Source organism: Drosophila ananassae, chromosome 2R (assembly GCF_017639315.1).
Source record: "Drosophila ananassae strain 14024-0371.13 chromosome 2R, ASM1763931v2, whole genome shotgun sequence".
Lineage (NCBI taxonomy): Eukaryota > Metazoa > Arthropoda > Insecta > Diptera > Drosophilidae > Drosophila > Drosophila ananassae.
This window is the reverse complement of record NC_057928.1, coordinates 26,731,837-26,759,200: the sequence shown is the minus strand read 5'-3', so window position 1 is coordinate 26,759,200 and position 27,364 is coordinate 26,731,837. Positions and strand designations below refer to the sequence as shown.

The following is a 27,364-nucleotide window of genomic DNA, read 5'->3' as shown; positions in this document are numbered from 1 at the left end:
GGCTTCTTTATGCGGCTTATTTATAATTCAGAGCACAGAATGGATTGTGTTCCGCTGTCGTGCCTGGTTTTGCGATTGTTGACATGACCAATGTCTTTTGGTAAAGCCACAGATTTAAAATGCAAGTGAAGCAAGAATTATGTCTCTGAAGCGCCTCAATTGCCTCAACTTTGATTAGAAAAAACGAGATAAATTCGCATTTATTTCGGAAGTTGACTAGGCACTTGCATTACAGTTTACCAAGTTAACGAGCTAATGAATCTCAGACAACTTTCTTGGCTAATTTTCCAACTCAACAGTTTTCGGAAAACTTGCTCCGAAGCGACTCTTAGCTGGCACTCTAATTAATTTTGCATGAGCAACCAGTTACTGGCATTAGGGACTAATTTGTAACATGCAGCCAACACTTTTATCATTTGATTTATCAAATGAACTACTGAATTACTCATACGCCCTGTGAGCCGCACTGGAGCAGCTGCGGGCCCTCGTTATGATTAAATTATTCGACGGTAGGGCCCTTGAATTATGCAGCTGTTGCTTTTAATTTACACCCGCTATGTCGCACGGCTAGGAAAGATGGCAGAACAAGAAAAATGACCGGCCTCAAGGCCGGCAGAAAATTGAACGAAAACAACTGACCGGGCCTGAAAGACGAGAGCTGGCTTTGGCTGGCTCCGCCCCATTACGCAGATTTCTCCAAGGTACCACGGACCAAGTTAGTATAAAAGGGGGAACAGGAAACGAGGAAACTGACCGCATCGAAATTGCTGCGGATGTGGGTCAAGCCAGGATGGCACCTGACCGGGTTGGCAATCATCCGAACTGAGTAGATTGCTCCATGCAGGTGCCATTAGCATTTGTCAACCGCAACTCCCCCTCGGAACTTTTAGAACTTGTAAACTAGAAATTTATGCCCCTTAAAGTTGACATTTTTCCCGCCCTTCGCCGGCTCTTGTTTATTCAAGAGGTACGTGACGCCTCCGGAACGCCATCCAGATTGATTTCAGCAGACGTCCTGTGACCCTGCGAGTCATTGACACGCACACACAATGCGACGAGGTCGAAGAAACTCCCCCGCAGTGACCCGCGTTTGAATTATTCAACCAAACAATTCGGGTTTATTGTTATTATGTCCGTGACCCGATTTACGCATCCGCCACAAGTCGTGCCACAAAGTCGACCCTCTAAAAAGTAAATACAGGACGGGCGAAAAACTAACTCGCTCGACTTGCAAATGACACAACATTTCACTTAGCGCCAGGACATGACAAACAAACAGCTGCCGTGGTTGGGGTCTGCCTAATGAGCTTTTGTTTGGGCAGGGCGCGGTAGAACACCCAAGTTGCTGCGGAAAATGACAACATCCTTGGGCCATGCATCTGGGGTACTTTTTGTTTGAAGCCGCAGGATATAAAAACGGAGAGACATTGTTAAGCAGGGTCCAGTGATGGCATCCCAAGACGGAAAAAAAGCCAAAGTAAAATTTCAAATTTGACCTTGAAGTATTTTTTATCAGTTACTTTAAAACAATTACCCAGCTTACACCCAGCTTGAAGGCAATCATTAGCAAAAATTTTGGCCACTGGGAAGCTGAATAAACAGCGCCATGCTCCCCATAAATTAACTAAGTGCGTCTGTTCTACTTGAATTTAAGTTGCTGCTCCACTGGCCTCCGAGAAGTTTGTTCAGCCATTGCTCGGCCACTCCATCTCGCAGTCTCTTATCCTTTGTAGGCGGCACTTCCGCTTCCGGCTCCCATCTTGTGGTCGCTCGCATAAATTAGTTTCCTCGGCATCCTCATCCGCATCCTTTGCACCACTCTACTAATAAATTTAAATCATCGGCCGCATTAAAGTATATTTGGCAAACGGGGAAGCGCAATATTTACTGTCGGATTTTGTTTCCTTATTCCCAGTTTTGTTTATTCCTTCGGCCAGGGCCTGTCCAGTTTTTATTTGCCTTTTTCTGGGTTTGCCTTTCGAGCATTTTTAATCCCAGAAAGCGTGAGGCTCACTCCTGCGGCTTCGCCTGCCCGTGACAACTTGGGCTGAGCCTTGTATTTTACTTTTCGGGACTTTCCATAATTTTATGTGCCATGTTTGCTCACAAAAGTGTACATTTTCCTCCGCCCGTTCCGCTATCCTGAATTAGCCGGCAAGTGGAAAACATCCTTGTACTCGTAAACGCCAACGCGCTGGGCATAAAATGCAAATCGAAAGCGCCGCGACTTATTGCTGCCAGTTATTGTAAATTATTTGGCTTCTCCTGTCGGATATGGTTACCGCGGGAGGCGGCGGTTCTATTTTATTCGGTTTATATAGGTTTTTGTTTACAACGCCGCTTTGAGTTGACTGTTTCTGATGATTTTTGTTTTTTACGGGTGGGCGTGAGTCTGTCCACTGATCTGCGGCGGGTAGTGCGGAAGTGAGGCATCGGGCCCGTGGCCGGCGAATAGCAATTCCTGTCCAAAAAGTAGCAAATATTTTCCGACACATTTCTCTCGGCACAAAAATGTTTTGGATTCGGCTGACGTTTTGTTTGTAAACAACAATGCACTATCCCTCTTCACGACGTCGGAATGACAGCACGGGATATAGACGTTTTAGAAATGGAACATATAGGCTTATCGTATTTCAAGTTCTGCCTGCAACTTCTGTATAAGCTTCCCCAAATGCAGAAATCACTCCGCTCATTTAAGCCACAATATCAATTACACCGCACAAATTTGTTTCATTTTAGGGTCCGTGCAGTGTTTGCGGTCTGTGCTGCGTTTGAGGCTGTTTTGATTGGCAACAACATATGGGCGGGAAGCGCGGGTTGCGGCCAAGCTGTCAGCCAGAGCCCACGCGGCCAAATAAATATCCAAATAAATGTCTAGTGCGAGCCCCACAAACTTATGCAGCTAAACCGATGAAAATGTAATTAAACAGCTATGAAATTCCAACCCGAAAATTGCTCTGATAGTTCATAACGATTTTAGAAGTTTCCTTTATTTTGTTCCGATATTTACATTTTTTCTGATTTTCCTCACCGGTGCATTTCGTTTCACCTCGCTTGGCAATATTTTTATTTATTAATGTGCTTCTCGGTGGGCAACTATTTATGGCTGTAGCTGTTCTAGGAACATGCCGCTATAAATTGTTATATCAATTTACAGAAAGTGCTATCCATTTGCTCCAAATATTTGTTGGAATTCTCGTTGTTTAATTGGTTTTAATAAAAAATGTGTTACTGGACATATTTTCATGGACTATGTTCGAGGCTGACGGCCCGCCCGCCCCGCACTAATGAATAAAACTGGCAGAAATCTAATCGTGATATTAATATTTCACAGTAATTCATTGCTTCCTCGGCTACTCAGTAACCTTCGCCTCTCGAAACTTCCGGCTGATTTGCATTTGGCCCAGAGTGTTCCTAATTATGCAGTTTTCTGCATTTCCGCCCGCTAGCTCCCTGAACTTTTTCGTATGGCACTTTGCCTTTATTAGGGAGCCTCCCAGCACACCCCACCTCGCCAAATAAGATGAAAAACGGTGGCACATTATGAAATATTTGCTGCGCATTTCCAGTAGTCATTTGGCGGCTTTTTGGCTCGGGTCCGGAGGCGTTGGCTACTGATGCGGAAAAACTAACGAGAAAAGTCTGCCACAAATTTGGCGGCGCTGGCAGCCATATTAGATGCATCCCTACATAGTATAGTCTTATATAGTATAGTATGTATTTTTGGATCATTATTCAGCAGCCATTTAGGATGATTATTTGTATATCTAGGGAGCTGTAGCGAGCCTAATTGCAGGACCCTTTTGAGAGTGGCATTGTAAATTAAATTTTCCCGAAAATCAAAACAGAGTGTCGTGGCGGCAGAACAAGGACTAGCTGGGGGCGACAGGCAGACAACATCTTAAAGGATTAAACGAGAGAAAGCAAAAGTGATTGTCAAGCGCCTGGGACATGGCAGGCGACACTTTCTTTCGGCTTCTTCTGTGTTCTACACGCAGCTCCTGATCTACTAGGACGATTTTTTGCCTCATTTGCATAAAGGGAACCGGCCATAAATTCAGGCCACAGACGGTCGGAACGCGTCTGAGCCGCCTCCAGAAAATCTTCCTGGCGTGTCCTTTGGCGGTTGCCTGACAAATGGTTGCCCGTTCAGGGTTAGGTAGGGCGTGAGCCCATATACAAAGCTGGGCTAGTAAAACTCAATGTGTCTTTTAACTTTTTTTAGTTGTGCATTTTATTGTATTGGATTTAACTTGTATAGTTCCTGGCCGTCCAGGTGTTTACCAACTTCTGTGTATTTAAGGTTGTCTAAGACCCCACCAGAAGTTCGAAAAATGATTTATCGGCTTGTAGTTTCTGACTGCCATTTATTCTACATTACACATACGTCCCGTGGGCCGGAGTGTGAACAGCGCCAGCCATTACCATTACTCCAGGTGCTTCTGGCAGCTGCTCTCCCATTCAGTCTCTTGTTTTTCTTACTTTCTGGCGCCATCTGTTGTGCATGTTGTCCTGACCTTAACCCCGAAGAAAAAGGAATTTCGCGGCGGAGAAAAGGAATCGCAAATGAAAGCGAATCGCATGGGTAGCCAAAACAAACCCAAAACAAGTGCCCATTCAGGGGCGAACAGCTGACCTAGCGCCCAGTCAGCTGATCTGGCACTGCGCCTGCGCAACAAAAAGGACCAAAGAGAGCCACTTCGCACTTAAGAGAGCCGCCTTGCAGAAGCTGTCTGTTTTTGTTTACAAGCATTTACTTTGCGATTGACTTTGTGTGGACCTGAAACACACAATCCACAGGAAGCAGGTAGTCGGCAACGCCGAAGTTACTGCCAGCCATCATCTAGGCTACATTACACATACGCCCCGTCGTTCGGGCACAGTCTTCATTGCCTCTCGGAGGCGTTCGCACCGCAGTCGCTCGGTTCCCCCACAAAGCATAAGGCACACAAGTCCTCTGGCGAAATGATAGTTTTCGGATCCTGTCGTTTTTTGTGTGACGGTTTCTGATAAATCCTTTTTTGACTGAGATCTTAAGCCATAAACATACACTTTCTAATAAATTTTTGCTGAAAAAAAATCCAAAAGTGATAAAATATATTAAACGACGTTAATATTGTGACACTGGCAACAGCAACTAAATGTATGTTTGAAAAGCAGCTACGGATCGGTCCATAAATCAAGGCCAGCACAGCACTTCGGGCCCTAATAGTGCAGTAAGTGTCAGAATATTTGTCCCACCTAGAATATTTGTGAAACAATAAATTGCCAGACCTATCTCCGCAGTGCCATAAATAACCAAGAAATTCCGTGAAGTGCTTTCATTTGTAAATAATTAAATGGGGAAGTGGGGAGCCTGAAGTGGGAAGAGCCTGATTTCCCCGAAATCAAGTCCTGATCGAGTGGCTCTCATAAATTTAGAAAAAGTTTCAGCTGCTCGGAGGTATCTCCAGACATGGGAGTAATTGAACGCTTGTCATTTTATTTTACTTTCAAAGATTTTATCTAGACTAATGCGTTTTAGTATATTGGATACTTTTGATTCGCGTTCCTCTTTTTTCACTGGAAGAAATTAATGGCGAGTTGGAGCAGTCCTCTGCCATCGCAAACTCGATCCATAAGCTTGACAAAGGGTCACCAACTTGAGGCCCTCAGAAACGTCACTCTCAGGGGCTTCAAGGATTCTCAGCCATCCCTTTGCCAGTCTATTGTCCCCGCCGTCAAGTCCCAGTGATTTCTCTATCATCGAAATTCTGGGCGAAATATAAATAAAGCCAAACGGCGACGACAAAAGTGACTTTGGCCATGTCCTGAAACAAAGCAAACAATCGCAAAATGACACTAGGCAAATACACGGGCTGACCGCTTGCACGTGACAACACAGCAATGAAAGGGAATTGCAAAATGGCAAAAAATTCGCATTGGCACAGAAGCCCTGAATGAGACTCGGGTGCTAGAAAGTAATCATTTCTGTTTTGCAAAAGCTAGAAATGTATCTCTTAAGCTGTGCAGCTCAATTCAAGTCAGGGCTTTAGTTTAATTTTCAATTTTGAAGTCTCCATAAAATATGAAAGAATTAGATTGCCCGGGACTGGATTTTCGAAGAAACACATGTGTTTTTTGGCCATTCTCCTCATCTAGCATCGTCGAACTTTTTGAAACTAATCATAAAGAACAACAATGCAGCGAAAAACAAAGTCATCTGTCAAACTGAGCCAGGCAAACAAACAAATGAGCAAAAAACACAACAAATTTAATTAAAGCGCCCATGACGCTCGCTCGATAGACTCCCGCCGTATCGAAAGTGAAACTTTAACGTAGTCATTTCATAAAAGTTTTGGGCTTGCTAGCGTTTGCTTCCTGCCGCCGAAACAGGATAAGATTTTAATCAAGAGTCGCTCGAAAGTTTGCCAACTTCCCAACTGGAAACTGCTGCGTCAAGCTTGAGACAATTTCCGTCAATTTTTTTGCCTATACTTCCCCTATAAATTATAAATTATTTTCCAGCTCACCAGCAATCCTCGCCACAGCAGAGCAAATTGTCTCATTTGCATAAGAGCGTCGTATGCGTAATAATGATCCAAATCAGGCCGGACGACTTGCCTTATTGACTCTTTATTACTTTATTTGCGCAGTCGAGTTTGGATTTGGTTTGGATTTCCCTCGGTTGCCTTCAATATCGAATAGAATTATGTTTTCCTGAAGTCGGCGTGTGTGTGCTGCTGGTGTGTTATTGTTTTCGCCTTTGTTTCATGCACGCACAAATATTTCCCTTTCGACTTTCGCTTTTTGCGTAATTTGAGTTGATTTGCGATAAGCGGGGGCTGCTGGCTTCGATTGTTTTGCCCAACCACCATACATTCTCCCCCGCACCCGAGGACGTCAACTTTGACCTCGGTTGACATCGTGCGGGCGCCTATTCGCAGGCAATGCTTGTTTTTTATGCTCGCCCGCCGCGATTGGAGGAGGAGGTGGGCCGACCTTGTTACGGGTTGTACTTGGCATCAGATTTTTATGAAACAGATATGCCAAAAATATCCAACGAAATCCCCTGCACGTAGGGCCAATTACATTAAAATTACTTTTGCCAGGGCGTTGCCAGGGGCCGAGAACGTTTAAGATGCCGCACCAATTGAAACATTAAATTTGGGGAACATGCTGCCTTAAAATCGGGCACTTTTCCTCCAAGCCTCGACTCACGGGTGATCGGAGTCACCCCCTCGTTTAGTTACGAATGCAGCTCCATAGAAACAACTGCAACTGGCAGTTGGACGCCCCCGCAATTGCCTGGAGCCGACATAGGAAAGTTTATTCATGTTTTGGACTTTTCAACCAACAATTTATTAACAACACCAAAAAAGTGGAAACTTTTGGCCGCCGAACAGCAAAGTCGGGGAGAAATTTGCGACAAAAATGTTCGTGGCGAACGCTTCAGGCGCTTTACACCCCACACAGAAAAGGGAATATTCGCGATTAAAGATGGCATAACTTCCAGAAAGCCACAAAAATTAAAATGCACGAGGCGGCTCTTGAATAATTTATAAACGCTTAGGCAAAACACTAGGCGGCCAAACCGGATTAGGGCCAGCACAGAGCGGCAACTGCAATTTAGAGACTCTCTGCTTTGCCACCTGCTTCGAACAATCCCAGATGCTTTGGCCGTGTCCCTTTTGCAATCATTACAGCTGGAAATGCCAAAGGACCGGCCATTACATGACCATGACACCTTAATGAAGCTGCGTCAGCAACATTCGGAACAGCGAACGGCCATTAAAGACCCGAAATGTGTCCGATGAATTTAACAGTACGCCAAATTCATTTCAGTCAAGCACTTCTTTTCCGTCGGCCTCATCACACTTTCATGAGCGAGGCGCCACAAGGTGCCCGGAGGAGCTCAAAGAGCCGCCATTAGTTCGCCATTTTAGCCGTTGCTACTGATTATAGGATTGGCCGGGGATCATGACGGCGTCAAGTGTCCCCCGTAATAGTTGTCTTTATGGCAGTATAGGAAAGGACAACCTGGAAAAGGGTTCCTTTTAATATCCACGGAGCGCACAGCTGGCGGACCAAGTGCCGTTCGCTAACAACTTTTGGATGTCACCGCCGCAGTGGCCCAACACGTAAAAATGGGGCTGGGCGAAGACATGAAAACGGAATCCATTTAAATTACATTTCAATGTACGAGAAGTCTGCAAACACTGTACAAAAATGACTACTACGCCCCTATTGAACTCATTAAAACGCGGATAGGCTCTGCCTAGGATATGGCTATAGCCATTTGTGAGCCTAGATCGGGAAGGGGCACAGTCAAACGCACGAAAGCATCTTCAATAAATTTCTCTCTGTGGAGCTCGTTCGACGGCTGTGGAGTCTAAGTACTTCCATGCCAGGCACGTAATAGACAGCATTCCGAAACTGCAAACGCCTCTCTCATTTATTTATTGCCAAGCAATTGCAGCAATCAAATCGAAAGGAGCAGGACAACACTCCCTCCCCCGCACACACACTATTTCTATTACTGGCAAAGTTTTCCGGAAAAGAAGGGCTGGGTGGCTGGCTCGATCGGCATGTGTGCGTGTGCCGTTTGGCTTCGTGTCGGTCCGGGCCGGGGCGGGCCGAGTCAAGCAAACAAATCATGGCTACAGCCGGCTATAGCTCCGGCTTCCAGTTCTGAGCCCTGCGCCCTGGAATCCTTGACTGAACACTGAGGGGGTTGGACTTTTTAATAGCGCGAAAACGCATCGCCAACTGCCATACACTTTGGCATAATTGGGTCATAAACTAGTCCAAGGATCCGCCTCGAATCTACGGCACATCGATGATGGCTGATGACCTTTGGAGTGCGTGCTTCATTTCGATAAAGTGCATTCAGTTGTTGGCGCATAATAAAGGGAATGTGAACGGGATTTGCATGGCAAAGGACTCTGACAGGCATTCTCGTTGGAGAGGGAATCGGTCCAAATAATTTGACCAACTGATGGTCTCTTCAATTCCATGCCTGTTTCAGCAATGTTTCAACAGATTTGCTTTCAGTGAGATAGCCAATCAATGAGCGGCCTTCCCGAGTAACTTAGGCTTTAATTGAACAACTTCAACGGCCTGAATCACGACTACTCGGTTTAGTGGCTGGTTTAACTTACTTTTAATCACGCATCGGCCTATCTTCATTACGCTGTTCTAATTATAATAATATCGTTCTGCAACTCCGAGCCCCCGCCCGGAGTTAATTGGTTTTCCGACTGCCTTGAATGGAACATTTTTTTACTATATCCGGTTTAATGGCCTATCGTTCGTGGTAATTAGCAAATAAAATGAATCAATTTTGTGCGTGGGCCTTGGTAAATATTTGTACTGCACTATATTTGTTGGCCAAGAATTATGAAAGTTTGTCACGTTTACCGGCAGTAGTAAAATTACGATTACTGAGTACACACAAAAATGTACTACTCGCTTTATGGATCGGGGATGGGCGAAGTATAGGGTCCCCCAACCATTAGCCGCCCTCGGTGGAGTGACAATTGTGTCGAATAATAGACAAGTGAGTTGCACGAAAGCCTGCAAGTAAACTTTTCAGTTTTGTCAACAAATCTCCTAAGTGCGAAAACATGTTTTCCGCTTGGCAGCAACCTTAAGCCTTTGGAACTGGTAGTCGTCGGCAGTTCGTCCACTTAATGGACACCCTGTGAGACAGCGTCTCGCATAATTCAATTAGCCCTCTTGCCCCTGCTACTAATTACAACTACAAAGACACACAGGCGGAGGTCCTGTGCGGAGAAACTTGGCCAGCAGCCCACTCAGGCACGCCCACTCAGTTCTTTGTAACGTTCTGTGGTGAAATGCGTAAAATAATTAAAACAACATAAATAATGTTATTATCAACAAACACACGAACCACGAACGGTGGACGAATATTTATGAAGGCTCTGAGGGCTGTGCTGTGCCAGTCCCGACCACCTATTGTCCTTGCCTTCGGGGGGCTAAGTAGCTTTCAAATTATTCCATTAGTGCTGATGACATTTGGCGACCGTTCTCCAGATGATACGTGAAGTGCTAATGCCTCCGCCGGAATTAGCCGGCAACTTAATTAGGCGTTCTCCGGGTCCAGAACTCTATACAACCGGAATGGGAATGGGAATTCATTCAATTTGTCAACAGTTTATCGGCCGGCGCCTTCGTTTCGATTTCCTGCCGAGTCAGACAAACTATGAGTAGATTTGCCAAGCGGGTGCTTAACTAAAAATTAAATGCAAATTGCATGCACGAACGCACCAGACTATGTGATTTATGCGGGCTTATAAGGCGGCCGAAACAGCTCCCCAAATGAGTGGCCATCAATCAGAACGCAGGACCAAGTGGGGGTGACAAAATGAGAAACAAAGACCAAGGACGAGGTGAGATAAGATGCGATGAGATCGGGCCAATTCCTCGCACGGTGGCAGAGGATGGAGAGGCAGGATGCTAGATTAATGGGCCACGATTCCGATGCTGACAGTGTCATCATGAGCTCGTGTGCTCCGGGGTGTTTATGTACATACCCTGTACGGCCCACGAAATCTTTATCGTGTTTGGCTTTATTGCCAGGGTAACCATCTTTCCATACCGCTGGCTCCCCCACTTTATGGATACGTTTTGTCATAATTTTCTTTTTCGCCTGACAGGGCAGATAAAAAGCTTTCCCAGCAATTGATTAAAGCCAACAAAAAAGACATCAGCCGAGTTGCCAAGTAATGTTTTAAAGCGCTAGATGGCTCTTCGGGCCTCTCGAAGCTGGATAATAAATTAACTATGGCCGGCACGTAGGCACATAAACTTCGAACTGCTTTTCACTTTTCCACCACCGCTCGGCTCGGCCAAAATTTTGTCAAGTGGTCAGCAGAAAGCCCGTCCTCGGAGCCTCATGCAAAATTAACATTCTAAAAAACCTCCCTCCCGACTTCAGCCAGCCCCTCCCACTGAGCAAATACAAAAGTGGGCGCCCACTCACATACTTGACCTTGCTGGCATTCATTCGCCGACTGACGAAGACGCAGAAGCCGGCCCAGGCAGCTCAGCTATTTACAGCTGACTTGGCAGTATTTCTTTTCCCTCAGCCGCAGGCAGCTGCAGGCTTTTAATTTTTTACAGCTGCTATTTAAAAAAAAATGGAAAAACAAGTAAATAAAAAGGGCAACCCAATCCCCCGCGTCTGATAGCGCCATTATTCATATTTTGACAGCAGCTTTGGACGGGGCCCACGCGGCGTATGCGTTTTATTTGCTTTCATGAGGAACTTTCTGCATATTTTACGTAGGCCAAATATTTTTCCAGCTTTTCCGAGGGAAGGGGCTGGAACTGAAAACCCTCCACAAACGAGCAGCTAATGCGCGTGAAAAAGCTTCCAGCTGATCTTTTTTTTTAAAGGGAGAGTACCAAACTGGTCCTTGTTTACTCTATTAAGAACACAACACATTTGGCAGCATAATTAAATGGGTTATGAGCTCGCATCTTTAAGGAGGTTTCTCCAGTCTCTTTATCCGAAAGTAGGCGATTGAAAAGTATTGGAAATTCTCTGTTAATAGCTTCTCGGCAATTCAAGTTTGCAAAGTCCCATTCAGAAGCCCTGGAAATGGCAGACCTTTAGTGATTTCGGCTGAAAGGTGAAAAAATGGGTTTCTTTTATGCGAAACGCCCATTCGACCTCGCTGCGCACTCTCTGTCTAGCATGTCCCAAGGCAGCTGACACAACAATTTGGCCCAGGAGCAGACCAATCTTAAAGTTTAACCAAAAATAAAAATGTAGTTGAGACAAACAGCCGCAAACATGTGCTGGCGATGATAGCCGGGAGGGCGGGTTGCAGGTTGCGGGGAAATTTGCATACCGAAAAGGACGACGAAAATAAGGACATGTGTTTGTGCCTGGAATTGATAAGGCCTGCGGCAAAGGGACACCCACACAGCCCTCAACCGGATTTCTCGGCGTGTTGCATAATTCAGGGTGCCGTCATCAGCAGGAACAATGGAGGCAACTCAACTAACATTGATTTACGAAGAACTGGCATAAATTTGAATATAAATAAATAAAATTATGTCCCTCTTCTGGGCTCATAAATAAGTATGACAAACACCTCCAGAATCGCAGGTGCGGTTATTGTTTCAGGCACCTGGAAGTCTTGTATTGCATTCGTAGGCCAGATCGTTCATTTAATGAATCGTTTCGGGTTAATTTTCCATAATTTATGTTTGAAAGGGCCCTGAAGTGCTGGAAATAAATAAGCCTACAGACCCTTTTTCGAGAAGGTCTTGGCAAGCGAGACTGGGAACCCATTTTAATGTCGCCTTGAGGACAGATCTGCTGCACAGTTATGATATCAGCCAGCCCCGGTCGAGGCCCACTGCCTAATGCCTAATGCCACTTTAAGTGCGGCCTTCATCTTGTATCAGTTCCTCGGACCTTTCGTAATTTTATTTGCTTTGGTCATGGCAATTACATCGTCGGACATATTCCATTTCGTGTCATTCCCTGCTGCTCGCTTGTCTATTTTTGTGCGCCAAATGAAATTAACACAGCATCATCTGATGCTGAGGCCAAGAAAAGCGACCAAGCTCCGGGGGAGGCATGTAGCTGGCGGAGGCACACATGAAAATGAGATGCCATTAAGAGGGGCGGGGAGCAGCGGGGCAGAGAAAATGGAGAAAGCAGCAGCAGGCGGTGAAATATCAATGGCAGAACAGCGGGAGCTGCTGGTAGGAGCAGTGCCTGCTACTTATGCGTGCAACCCACACAGACACACGGAATGCCCCTGGGGGTATAGTACACTGCGCGAAATTCCTATACTGTATTCCCTGGACTTTGTACTCCTACACCACGGCACTACTGGAATATTATTCTGAGTCTGAGTCGCCTTATGGCGAAATGCCAAATCATTCTATAATTCTGGCAGTGCAGCCATCTATACATGCCATATATATGGGGATTCCTTTATTCAGTTGGCTGTCAGCCCGCCTCGCTGCTCATTCATATCCATTGTGGGGAGAAATGCAATCAAATTACTTTGATGTTTCCATTAATGTCGTTTACTTTAACGCTGAGCAACAGCAGCCGAGGCAACCCGGCGACAACCAATCCTGGCAACAACCACAACTGAGCAGGAATGATAATGTCGGAATCATCTGTTCTGCAGTTTGCTTCTCGGAATGCCTCATTTGATGTCTCTGTTTTCTCGCCGGTTGTCGTTGTTGTTCCTGTCGGTGTGGCAAATCAGAGCACAATGTCCTGCCGACTGGCATTTTTATTGAGCACGATGAGCGCCCCAAGGGCCGACCACTGCGCAGCCAGTTCCCAGTTCCCCGGGGCCCGAGCCCGGGCCTCAACGAGCAATTCATTTGAGTTATTATCCCGGTATCAATGCTGCTGCTCCCACTTCTTTCGATGCTGCTGGAGGTCCTTAGTCCTTTACGGCTTGCCTTAAGTTGCAGTCAAGCTGCGTGTGCTTGCTTAAATTTGCACAGCGAATCCTCCGCCGCCTTGCACTGTGTGAAGTGTCATTTCCGCTTTGGTTTTATGACGTTTCCTGTCGCCATTATCTGCACTTTGCGGCCAGGAACCATTTTTATTTTACAATTTCCATTGTTTGCGGCTCCCGCCCGTTTTTATCTCATTTTCTAAGAAAGAAAACGCATTTCCTTGTCCAAGGCTTTGTGGCAAAAATGCAAACAAGAAACCGCAATTGCTAAACGAGCAAGTCCCGGACCCTGGATAAATCTAGCTCTTGCACTGTGAGAGTTTTCGTAAGAAGCATTCGTAAATGAATGAAAAATACAGCCGCATTGTTAAAGAGACAAAATATATGTATTCCCTCATATCTGGAGGGAGACTTTTCCCAGTGCAGTGACTCGAAAACGCAAACGAAGCCCGAAAATGTCAAAAGTTAAAGACGTTAGCATGGAGCTTCAGTGCAAAGCGATTTCTTGCCCTAGAAATCTAGTGCCAAATGGTAATAGCGTACAAAGGCAAACAAAACGGTCGTTCTTTTAATTATTCCGTACTTTTGATTTTCTTGACTAGCCGAACTCCTCCGTCAACTCGCCACTTTACCTGAACAAATTTGCACTTCTCGAGATCACATTTTTAATTACTCTCCTGGTGTTTGCCGTTCGCTATTTACATAATTTCATTTCGCTTTCACACCTTCGCCTGCGCCCTGACCTTGTGTTTGCTTATCAATGCCCGGATTGCGGGGGCGGAGTGCAGGGTGCACTCAGCCCACCCATCCACTTCGACCCAGCCAAGGTTCCGTTGCGCCCCAGTGCCTTTCCTTAATGGCAGCCCCACCCAAGCCGCCTAGGCACTACCCTTGAAATTCCCGGCAAAACAAAGTGGCTCGTCCAGTAAGGCGGCCGTGGAGGCGTGGCAGTGCCCAACCAGCCATGTTCTCGCCAAGCAGGCCAATTGTTATTCGCCTGGCCAAGAGCCGGGCAACAGCAACAGCTGCTTATTATGGACTTGGAACAGCCAGGACAGAAGTAAAATAATAAATGGTATTTCTTGCTAATAGTATTTAGTGGCTTGCACTTGATTTGTGGCCAGTGGCGTGGTAATGCTTTTTCTTTACAAATTCTTAATAGGAAATACGTGGAGTACCTGTCGAGCTCGTGGCAAGGATAGCAATCACCAAAACCCAATAGAAGACCAAATTGAAGCCCAATTCATCAGGTCCGACTTGTTGCCATTCAATTAAGGGGCTATTGTCTTAGCCCGAGTCGAGGAGCTGCTCTCACTCTGGCCAAAACTATTTGCACATGGCCAAAAGTTATACAACAAATTGCAGGCATTCAGTTGGGCAGGCCAGGAGATCCAGGTCTGCCGGCACACACGTTTCGATTTGGCCCCAAATATGCATCGCTTTCTGTGTTATCTCCGGCGGGCTCTCATCTGGCTGTTTATAATGGCAACACAGCTCGGAAACTGGTCCAAATTGTGTCAACTTCTGGGGGGAGTGTGTGGCAGGAACTCATGCGTAACTGCATTGATAAGTTGGCCAGTGTTGTGTGGCTAAAGTTTGGTCAATACTCTCGGAGAGCCAACACATTGAAACTAATTACCCGTTAATAGTTTAAGCTCCCAGGGCAACTAGGGGAGCGAGGATTGAAAGCCCCGTCACTCTGGCATGGAATTTAAGCCGCATTTGACTCGCCGCAGACGGAAAAATAATCTCGGCTGCGACTTAAAACTCTTTGGGACTAATATTAGCCCGCGTCTCCTATATCACCCGAATCAAATTTTGCATTGTCTGCGGGTGAGAACACGGGCGGCTTAGTTCTGGGGAATTACTCGGGAGTACATGGCGTATACTTGATGTGCGAATTCCGGACGACGGAGCTGAATTAAGGAGACTTTCCTCGCGAGTTCCTTGGAAGCAGGTATTGGGGGTAAACCGAACAATGACTGGATGACTTTTGAACAGCTCTGAGGCGGCAAGACGGGGGTGGCGGCCTAAAGCCACTTGCGCGTCTGAGGAATGTGTGGGCCTTTAAGTAATAATGGTATTGTCGCGCCGCTTTCTGTCTAATTACATCGGCATATCTGATTTATTCCGCCCAAAATTTCTCGAGAATCAAAAAAGCAAATACCAACAGCGTGGGCCTGGCAAACGGAAAGGAAACTTTTGAAGGAAACTCGTAGGGAAGTCAGACTGACTGACATCCTGGCGCAAATATTTACAGATTGTAACAGTATTTATGTTTGTATTGGCTCAGCTCGAAGCACCTCCTCCCGGCTCATCCTCCCCGGCCTGTGCGACAATCAAGTCTAGAGACTCGCGCCAATGTGTGGTTAAGTGGCATCAACATCAAGCCGTCGTGACAAACGACTGCAGTCCCTCCAGCGGTTGGGGCAAAGGTCGCTGAATCCTCAGCCTCCATGCTACAAAAGTGCGGATTAAGGATCCCCATAATGCGCCTGCTTCCATAAAAAAAATGTCCAAGGTTCTTTGCAAAAAATATTGTTTAAAAAACTATTATTCAAACTGAGGCAAAAGATGTTCAAATTTAATTTTTTTATACACGATCTTAGTAAATTTTTCAGAAATTCTGTTAGTCATTAAGAAGAGGTCGGGTTTTTCAAATGTTTGTCCTTGTCTGGTATCCTTGCATCCTCTTGATGCATCCTGCACACGCTCAAAGTCGCCTGCGTTAATGGCATCGACAGCGTCGCCTTTAACGCAATTCTTGTCTTCTTGAAATTGTCTAGATTTTGCTAGATTTTCCTTCTTCTGATTAAAAGCGTGGGCGACAGGTTTATACTTTAAGACACCGAGTCCTTCGTAGGGGAACATCCTTTCGCTTGGCTGCCAAAACCACTTATCTTAAATTTGATCATCTCAGCCCCGAACCCCACCACTCAGCTTAAAACTTTAACACTAGCTGTCCATCTTCACACAGGACAGGGGAGGGGGGGCGAGAGGACTCCCCGAGACCCTTCCACACCCCACTTACATTCACTTCCTGCTTTCTCTATTGTTTTTATTTAGGTAACCATTTAGAAAACCATTTCAAATAATGCCCCTGAAGAGAGAAATGCAAACAGAGTCGGGCGACGTGGGAGCGAACTTTATTCGTTTGCTGACGTGTACAAGGAATATGCAAATAAAAAAGCGTAACACAAACAGCACAGCAGAAACAGAAAAGGACGAATCGAAAGCAAACAGGATAGCAAAACAGCAATCAATAATCAATATGAAGTAAATATTGTTTAGAGGAGCTGTAAATAGCAACGCCCGGAACTGGCTTAAATCAGAGATGCGGCATCTTAAAGAACGCTCCCCCGAGCAGCATGAATTTCATTTGGCGCAATCGCTGGCTATTTTCCGCAGCACAAAGGAAATCGAAGGATGCTTTGGAATGGCTGCTGCGATTTGCGCCACTGAGCTCCTGCAATATGGGCGTGACATAACTGGTTTATCAGTGGAAGCTGCCACTCCGGTGCTGGGGGCTTTGGCCACGAGCAGACTGCGAGACTGCCAGGCCATCATGGCAGCCAGTCCTGTTCCTCTTGAAATGCGGAAATCAGTTTGATTTCAATTTCTCGTCCACCTTCGCTTTCAGCCCACGTGCTGGCCTTATTTACGCCCTCATTGTTGTTGTCCTGCCCAGTGGAGTGTGTCGAAAATGAAAATGTTGTTCAAGTCTCCCATTAGTCAGCTTTTCATGCGCAAAATTAAGTTCTTCCAGCGCACTCAAAAAAACCATGTGGCAATACTATGACTAGTGAAGTATTCGGAGTGGGACTTGACAGTTTTTTTCCAAGTGCCATACCACACAATCCTACTTATCTCTCCCTTCGACATGCAACGTATTAATCCGTCAGGCAGCGTCAGAGCCATCCCCATAAATGGCATTGGCATATTATTCCTCGGCATTGTTTGCAAAAATTATAGCACACATCTGCGGGCAACCGGCAGCTGTCATTCATTAATCATTCGCTTGTCACCTCTCCGCATGAGGCGTGCGGCATGAGGCAAGAGCAATCATCGGGCCATATACCCGTGATATACATATTCGCAATTAATACTCAAATTATTTCCGCTGTGATGCAACAAAGCCACTTCGTATCGAGTAAATGATGGCGATCGTTACGGCACGGCACGACGGATGCCGGCACTGCAGCGTCCATCAAGCGGCAATTAATTTATATAATCGAATTATGGCCCGACACGATTTTAATTAATATTTCTTGGTCATTTGTATTGTTCCACATTAATAGAAATAACAATTACATCACACGGGTAGTTCATCAATCAATTAATTCCGGCCTGGGTATGGAGAAGTATGGTCCTTTTGAGAACCTTAAGATCCTCAGTTGCCCGTCGCGAATAAAAATGGAATGTCCGCCTCTTGAGCACTTAGTTGCCGAATAATTTAACCCTTTCCTATAACGTGCTCTTGCAAAATATAATAAAACAAGAAAGAAAAGCTAACTTCGGGCGAAGCCGAAGTTGATATACCCTTGCAGTTGTGCCATATCTGATCGTTCAGTTATATGGCGGCTATTGGATATAGTTGGCCGATCCTAATGAAATTTGGCAAATCAAATTATTTTGTTCAAAATAGAATCCGTGCCATCTTTCTAACTTAAAAATCACCAAAGTTATGCCAATTCCGATCGATCTATGACAGCTATAGGATATAGTCGGCCGATCCTTATGAAATTTGGTAGACAAGATATTTTGGTCAAATATAACATGTGTGGAAAGTCTCAACCCTCCAACTTAAAAAACACCAATGTTTTGGCATTTCCGATCAATCAGTTATATGGCAGCTATAGGATATAGTCGACCGATCCCGGCCGTTCCGACTTATATACTACCTGCAAGAAAAAAAAGGATGTGTGCAAAGTTTCAACTCGATAGCTCCAAAACTGAGAGACTAGTTTGCATAGAAACCGACAGACAGACGGACAGACGGACATGCTCATATCGACTCAGGAGGTGATCCTGATCAAGAATATATATACTTTGTAGGGATGGAGATGTCTCCTTCACTGCGTTGCACACTTTTGACCAAAATTATAATACCCTCTGCAAGGGTATAAAAACACGAACATTTTCAAATCAAATTGCTAAGCTCGACTAGCCACATCTCCGGCCGGGCTTCCATGCATATTTAAGCAGTTTGCTGCTGGCTTTGCAGTTTCTGCGCCTCGTAGAACGTGTTAATTGCAGCCACATTCCCTCGACCCCCGTCCTGTGACCAGGGCCGTTGAGAGGGGGGGTCAGCCGGGTAATTTTCCCGGGGCCCGCAATGGACAGGGGCCCGGCAGCGGGGTCTAATGACCGGGGGGTCAGCGGGACGAAAACGAAAAAGGGCCCGTGAGAAATCCATGCCCCGGGGCCCGACATGGCTTCTCGACGGCCCTGCCTGTGACCCCTCACCCAATTTTCCGTCGCTGCCAGCTGCAGCTGCCTAACAAATGCAATTAAAATCTTGCCGCAATGAAATTGTTGCAAAGCGAAACGGCGGAGCAGTTTGAGGCGCTGGGGGCTGTGACAGATAACATATTGCCCACGCGCGGTTCACGTCCAAGAGGAATGTATATGGCCACAGCAAACTAAGGAAATTTCTCAAAAAAATACTGAAATAAATGCCATTTATCTGCGTTCCTACGGAGATCTAGCCACGCTCCGGCCATACAAATCTAATTTAGACCGCACGAAGGCAAACCTTCGCCACGGATATATTTTATACTCCGCACTAATGCGGTTTGTCGGTCAGATCTGGCTCCTAGATTCTGCCGACGTTCCCTTATGATGAGCTCTAGCTTTTGGCTAATTCGGTTTATTTATCTTTCGGACAGGGCAAGATAGTACCAAAGACTTTGTTAGTTTTCACTAAATGGAGTTCGTGTTTAAGAACATTTCTTCAATTAAATTTTTAATGGGTTAGTTGAATAACTTTCTCTGATGTCAACTATTTAGGGCATCTGTACAATTAGGCAATTTTTTGAAACTCGCAAAAAGACGCACGAAGGCCAGCCCTATTTGCTCATTAAGTGCACATCCCCCGGCGCTTCCTCTGCTAATTAAGTTGCAAGGCAGCTGCCTCATCAGGCGCTGGAAGAAGCTCGCGATTCCAGACACGATGTGGAATCCGGCTCTTTGCTAATCGGCTTAGGGCTGCTTCTCTGAGCCGCAACGCTGCAACGCCAGCGAGAGACAACAAAGTGTGAGGCAACATCCTGCATCATGCAATATTTAATCACGTTAGTCGATGGGGTAACGGGCGTATACGCAACGACTTACAACTCGCATTAATTATAAATATACTGTCCTGCTGAACAATAGCGCTGTAGCCACTTCCCCTCTCTACACTTGCAGCTCCTTGGAAATTAATTATTAATGCATCTGCCGGGAACACTTTCTGCCGCTGGCCTTGGCAGCCGATGCGAGTGCTCGGAGTGACAGCCTGCAATCGTCTATTGTGATTACCGCAGCAACAGCAGCAACAGCAACAGCTGCAGCAGCAACAATGGCCAGTGGCAACAATGAAACTGCGCCGCTCTACTGCGGCAGCGGCATGGACAATTTCCACACAAGGTGAGTGTACGACCTACCGATTAGAGATGATCAGGTGATGATATTTCAACTATTACCGTTGTTAAGAGGAGCCCCGTATATAAAGGTGTTACTCCAATGAGTTCTGTTTTAAAACTGTTTTTATTTCTTACAATTCTCTTACAAGAAACATACATGAAAATCTTAAATCTATTTAAAACTACTTATCAACGAACTGCACGCTGACATGCTATGTGACCCTTTCTTAAGTGCTTCAAGTGCACCACATAAATATTTGGTTAGACTGCAGGAGATCGTCTTTCAAACCATGCTGTTAATCACTTATTCACATGGGTCCGATCTCCTACATTATATGTTTGGAGTTTTTATCGTGTTCAATGCTTGAACAACCGTTAATATATGTATTAGATTAAAGCATCATACAGATCGAGGCTTATTATTTTAAGCTCGGAAGCACTCTTTTTATTTAAAGTAAATTAAATATTAAGTCTAAAGATAGCTTTCATATATATTTCTCAAAACAGAACTCGAAATCGCTGTTTTCTAAACCTACTTTTTGACTCTGGGTTCGACTCCTGTTGGGTTTTTTTATACCATTTTTTTTAGTAAGTTGCTGTGTCTGTCGGTTTGTAAAAGGGACAATAATCGTTTAAAATAAGTAGGAGCATATATCGTAAAAAAAATAAAAGCCAAAAAGTACAACGACAATACGGATATTTAATTTGCATATTCAATGCCTTCCGATCATCACTACTGGCAGTAAGCAGTTTCAATGCCAAAGTCAATGCCAGGGGAGAGTGCGCCTCAAGGGCAGACAACTCGACAACACAACAACACTGAAATCGCAGCCATAACAGGCCAGAACAACAACACCATTAGCCCGCTGCGGTGACAACAATATGGGAATCGTTCAGAAATCGATTATCGCCTTGCCACCCTGCCTTGCCACTTGCCCCGGCTCGGGAGCTTCAATTTTGATTTGCCGTACATTTTTGTCGGACGATTAACCGACAAAAAAACAGGAAAATTGCCATGGAGGAGAAAACAGATTTGTCAACAGCCAAGGTCAGCAATTGATGGCTAAAATCAATTTAATTGACCATTTTTGTGCGCAATCCAAGTGTCCATCTGCTGCACCCATAAAACCGACAGGGAAGCCTGTGTTTGTTTATATTCCCTGCATGCCACGAGCTCGTAAAAGTGAAAGTGATGATTAAAGGAGGCCCTAAAAAGTTTATTCGGGTATGGATTTAATTTAATTTAATGCATAAACTGTTACAATTCAATAAATTTCATAGATACGTGCAATAAATGGGTGGAAACAATGAGGTCGTAAAGCAATTGACACTCAAATATTCTCAAAGATCATAATAATATGACTTATGCAAACCCCTGGGTCGCGTAGTTTCATTAGCTTCCTTACTGAATTTCCAGATAATTCATCAGAAGACCTTTATTTTCCCCATTGAAGTTCTGCCTTGTGGAAAATAGAAAATTATTCATACTTCGGTCATCAAACACCCACCCGGAGGTCGCCAGGATATCGCCAGCCCACCTCAGCCCGGCTCTGACCACGCTTTAGTTTTAATTAGAGCCAGTCCTCCCAGAGTTAATGGCCACAAAGTGGCTCGCCACAGCATCTCGGATGAATACTGGGCGGCGTGGGTTTAATTAAAGGTAGCGCCGCGCGGAGATGGAGTTTGAAAGATGGCGGTATGGCAATTAGATGTGTATCCAACACTTGGCCATTTACTTTTGTGTCAAAGACGTGCCAAATTGCTGGCGACGGCGCTTGCTCTCTGGCGAGGCGACACTTGACGCTGTCACGCCCCAGACAGACACAACACCAACCCACCACCCACCGCCCCCGCCCACTCAAGCGGCAAACAACAAGAGACGAAATGCGAAAAAATAGAATCCAAACGCCAATGTGTCACACAGTAGTCCCACATCGAACTTCCCACTTTGGGCAGGCGGGCAGTGTGTCAGGGAAGGAACTGCAACCCTTCCTGTGGCGGCTACGTGACGTATACGCAATATAAATGGCAAGTCGAAGTGAAAAGGGCCCGAAAGTTGGCAAAAAAATTGACAAAAAACCGCAACAAAACACGCACAAAACAAGCAATTAACATAAATAATAAAGTACGGATGGCGAGCCTTTTGTCAAAGGCGGTTCTCCCCCAAAAAGAGAAACCAGCGCAGGCGAAGCAGGCGAAACCAACAAAACCGAAGACCAAAAAATGTGGAAAATTGCTTCTGCAAAATATATTTAATTTTCCAAATGCGTTGTCGCTTACGCTTTCACTTTCGCTCGTTGCGGTGGCCGTGTATTCCCCGAACAATAAAACAAATACATTTCGGGGAACACACATGGCGTCTGACTTGGCATGTTAAAGGCTTCTTCTCATTCTGACGGACAGGTGGCTGGCTGGCTGGCTGAAAGCACCAGAAAACAGAATCGGGATGAGGTATGTCTACGTGTTCGGAGAACGACAGAATGGCAACACTTTCTTGGAGGAACGCGCACCCTCGTCTCAAAAAACTCTTGGGGAATTTACAACTCCATTCATCAAATTCGCAAAAACTTTGTCGCAGGGCCCTGCAACCTAGACCCTACACACACCTACCCCCAATCCCGGGCAGGATTCCACCTCGGTCAAATCCAGGCTCCCACTCCCCCGGCCGGAACGCTCTGCAGAGTCTAATTTATGGCCTTTGATAATCCATGTTGATGAATGGCAGCCACGACAACGACATCGACGACAACATGAATGAAGTCCTGGAATTGTTTTGCCCAACTTGAAGGTGGGCGAGGAGCCCCCCAGTTACTGGCCCAGAAATCAGGCGCAGAGTCAGCCAGCGAAATAAACCTGGCTGGTTCAGATAAAAAAGGTTTTGTGGAAAATGAAACTACATTTTAATTGAAAATCTGTTGAAGAGGTAGAGCTGGAGAACTTTAGGTTCCATCGTAGTTTTGAATTTTTATCAAACACCTTTATATAATATAAAATAATTAAGATGCGCAGGACTTACATTTTTACAATGTACATGCAGTGCAAGAGACCTCCTGCAGAGCTAGGCAAGGATGGAACCGAGAGAGTCTTCTGCTAACAAATTTGGCTTAGATTCCTCTATAAAACTGTCATTCGAAAGGATTCCCCATTCCGTTGGCCGTGGCATTAGGAGTGGCTGGAGCATTCGGCACAGAAGCAATAAACAATTTAACTAAAGTCCTGACACCAGCAGGAGCGCCAGAGCACACACGTGTCACTCACGCTTTCCGAAAGAGAGGAGCAGTCTGGTTGCCTCTGGAGGATGCATGGCGAAAGTTTATTAAAAAATTTCTCTGCCAGTCAACACCGAAACAAAATAAACTCACAGGCAGCATAGAAGTTATTTTGGGATGTTGCATCGACAAAAAGGACGCAGGAAAAACACAATTCAAGGACTAATTAATATTGAAGTCTCAAGAATGAAAATGTATTTTTTTAAATGACTTCCCACAAAGCCCCCACAGGCGTTAAAGTGACGTGTTTATGTGCTTTCGCCTCTGCGAACACATTTCTGTATAAATTTCATGGAAATCCTAAGTGCTTGGTTGCAACATTCTGCACCAAGCAGCTGCAAGTGCGGCAGGCCAGAAAGAATTCTTGCAAAAGGCACAAAACCGAAAAGCCACTGTGGCTGGGGACGAAAACTGGCAAAGTCGGCTGGCCAGAAATTTGAATTCTATTCCTCCAGGGCTTCCCACCTCCTCTGTTCTTTTCCCTTTTTTGTTTTCGGACTCAAAGCTCACGACGAAAACTAAACAGAAGTCGGTAAAATGTTTATCCTATAATGGGCGAACGGGGCGTGGCACGCGAGGGCCTCAGGGTTCTCTGGGTTTATTGCCTCGACTGCTGAGGAGGCTGCTGCTGTTTGCCAAGTCAACGGAAATGGCTTTTGGATGGTTTTACTGCCGGCTTCAAAGAGCAAACGGCAGGCAGAAGTAACAAATTGGTTAAGACTAACTAGGGCATAATAACTGAAACATAATTTCGGCAGCCACCCCTCACCCACATGATTTCGATTTGTCTTCCACTCCATTCTTGTGTTAGTCATAATTAAGAACCTTGTTACGAGATGGGCTGGAACTTAAGTACCTCGCCTTTGTTCAGTTTAAGGAAAACTAATCAGGTCCTTCTCCACTTTGCAGCTACAAAAACATGCATGGCTACGTTTCCCTGGTGGTGTGCATCCTGGGAACCATTGCGAACACCCTGAACATCATAGTCCTGACCCGACGGGAGATGCGATCGCCCACAAACGCCATCCTCACGGGCCTGGCGGTAGCCGATCTGGCGGTCATGCTCGAGTACATACCCTACACCATACACGACTACATCCTTACCGACAGCCTGCCGCGGGAGGAGAAGCTCAGCTACAGCTGGGCCTGCTTTATCAAGTTCCACTCGATCTTCGCCCAGGTCCTCCACACCATATCCATCTGGCTGACAGTGACCCTGGCCGTCTGGCGGTACATAGCAGTGGGCTACCCCCAAAAGAACCGCGTGTGGTGCGGCATGAGAACCACAATCATAACGATAACCACGGCGTATGTGGTGTGCGTCCTGGTGGTGTCCCCCTCGCTGTATCTGATCACGGCGATCGCTGAGTATGTGGACCAGCTGGATGCTCAGGGCAAGGTAATAGGCTCGATCCCGATGACACAGTATGTTATCGACTACCGCAACGAGCTCCTCCAAGGCGTCAAGGTGGCTGCCCTGAATACTTCGCTGCTCGAACCGGCTGCGAACGAAACCCTGTGGCTGAATGTGAGTGCTCTCATAACCTCGACCACCACCACGGCTGCCCCGCCCACTGCCACGCCGGTGGTGCGAAACGTGACGGTCTATAGACTGTACCACAGCGACCTGGCGCTCCACAACAGCTCCCTGCAAAACGCCACCTTCCTGATATACAGCGTGGTGATCAAGCTGATTCCCTGCATTGCCTTGACCATCCTCTCGGTGCGCCTGATCCTGGCCCTACTGGAGGCCAAGCGGCGGCGGAAGATGCTCACCAGCAAGCCGGCAGCAGCTGCCACGGCGGCCAGTAACGGGACCAAATCCACGAACGGCAAAGCGGCCGATCGCCCCAGGAAGAATAGCAAGACCCTAGAGAAGGAGAAGCAAACGGACCGCACCACAAGGATGCTCCTGGCGGTGCTACTACTCTTTCTCATCACGGAGTTCCCGCAGGGAATCATGGGACTCCTCAACGCCCTGCTGGGAGAAGCCTTCTACTTCCAATGCTACCTAAGACTGAGTAAGTATCCCATAGTAGTTGTGATTGTTGTTACATTGATTAAGTATTGCTATATGGTCCACTTGCTCTGTCTCCCACTAGGCGACCTTATGGACATCTTGGCTCTGATAAACTCCAGCATTAACTTCATACTCTACTGCTCGATGAGCAAGCAGTTCCGCACCACATTCGCGCTGCTTTTCCGACCCAAGTTCTTGGACAAGTGGCTCCCTGTGGCCCAGGACGAAGTGGTGGCCGTCCGGGCGGAGCGCTCTACTGTGGCCCCCGCCCTGACAAAGGGCCAGCAGAGGCCGCAGCTGGTGGTGGCTACCACAACCACCAATATCACACAGGTGACGAATCTGTAGCACAGGAATCGTCGAGGCAACAGCCGCAGCTTGCTCAGCCGGCTGCTCAGCGTCCTGAAGCTGCGGCGTGTGGAAACCCGAGGTCCTGTGGCCGATGGCGGAGAGGCGCTGGATCCATCACTGCAATTCCAGGCGATTGTTGTGGTTGTGGACAAGGCGAGTGGGGCGACGGAGAACCAGCTTTTCACGGCGGAACAGGCTCGCACTGTAACGTAACTCATACAAATTCGCAGGTGTTTCCTTTTGGAGGCAACAGCTACATTTAGGAATCGGGCATCGAGTTGGTTTATAGCTTAGAGCCTGCCAGGAGAGCACTCCTCTCAAGAGTGCCAGCCATCAAAATGTTATTGAAACGTTCAGCTCTTCCACAAAAATCAAATCAGAGTCGTTTAAGCTGGTCGGCTTTGAAAATTTAAACAATTTTGATGTTGATTTCATTCTGCTTCGGCTCTAAATGCCATTTGTAATATGCGAGCTTGCTCGGCATCCAACTAACAACACTCAAACTACGAATTTTTGCAACGATTTAAGCAGAATATTGGAAAATAATGTACATATACGTAGGATAAATAATTGAATTAAAGTACGCCAGGAATGCCTGGCGAATAGTTTATAACTTTAGTTGAGGAATCTTAAAGGCAACCCTTAAATAATTCAGTTGCTGTGCACTGAGATAGTTGAGTAAAATTAATGGAAATTCTTTGGTATTTGGAATTGTATTTGGGCTGTGAACGATACATAATATTGCTTGCCTTGGTTTCCCAAACTCTGTTCTGGGTCCTACGTTCATGTAATTTAGTTTAACCCCTTCCCAGGTCATTGCAGCTCCGATACATGCATCTCTTTTGGGATAATTTAAATCAAAGTTCCGACCAAGAGCAGCTGCGAAAAGAGACAAATGGCCAGCAACCGCATAAATTACGACGATTGAAGTATTTGCAATTGAGCCCCGACAAATACATTCAATCTCGTTAATAATGAACAAATAAATCAACCGCGAAAGCACGTACACGTTAAAAATAAGCACGGCCTCTTGTGTGAAGCTAAATGTAATTATTTGCCTCGGCGCAGCTTGTTTTCAGTGCTGATTAATTAGCTGTAAACTATACTCAAATAACGATAGATTTAATTAAACTATAATGTTGCCACTCGCTTGCTGAAAGTAAGCATTAATAATAGATTATTGTTGTTTGTTGTACATGCGCGGTAGTACTCTCTCGCATGGGTAAGTGTGACTACTCAATTACCAAGTTAAGTTTTTATAAATAAACTCGTTTCAATGCTAAATTCCTAGCCCTAAGATAATTAAATCAATAAAATAAAGCGGAACCTATGAGAGGAACACCAAGTGATTTTAATACATGCGGGAACAAGCTGGGAACATTATTTAGAAACAATTTGTGCAAGTTTTTCAATTATTTTTAATTTAGCCAATGTCTACTCGCCCCAACCAGGCAGCCAATCAAACGGTCGAAAAAACTCCCGCAAAGTTTAATTTGCATTAGCCAGAAAATACAGTGAACCGCAGGAAAAAGTTCAAAGTGCGAGTTGAGGAAAAAAGCTAAAACAATAAGCATGAGAAATGGGCCACAAAAGTTTATGGCCCATAGAGCGGAGAAAAGGAGGTAGGAGTAGCCGGGTGCGGGCTGCGGGCTGTCGGGA

At 45.8% G+C, this 27,364-nt stretch overlaps 1 protein-coding gene across 1 annotated transcript; it reads left to right on the top strand.

Annotated features, from left to right (window-relative positions):
- The first annotated feature begins 4,858 nt into the window (after positions 1-4,858).
- LOC6507541 (G-protein coupled receptor dmsr-1) lies at positions 4,859-27,044 on the top strand. The gene is made up of 4 exons (XM_001955847.4): positions 4,859-5,216; positions 19,851-20,069; positions 24,244-25,355; positions 25,437-27,044. Exons 2-4 carry the CDS (start codon positions 20,002-20,004, stop codon positions 25,700-25,702), a joined length of 1,446 nt encoding a protein of 481 aa, XP_001955883.3. The 5' UTR covers positions 4,859-5,216; positions 19,851-20,001; the 3' UTR covers positions 25,703-27,044.
- The last annotated feature ends 320 nt before the right edge of the window (positions 27,045-27,364 follow it).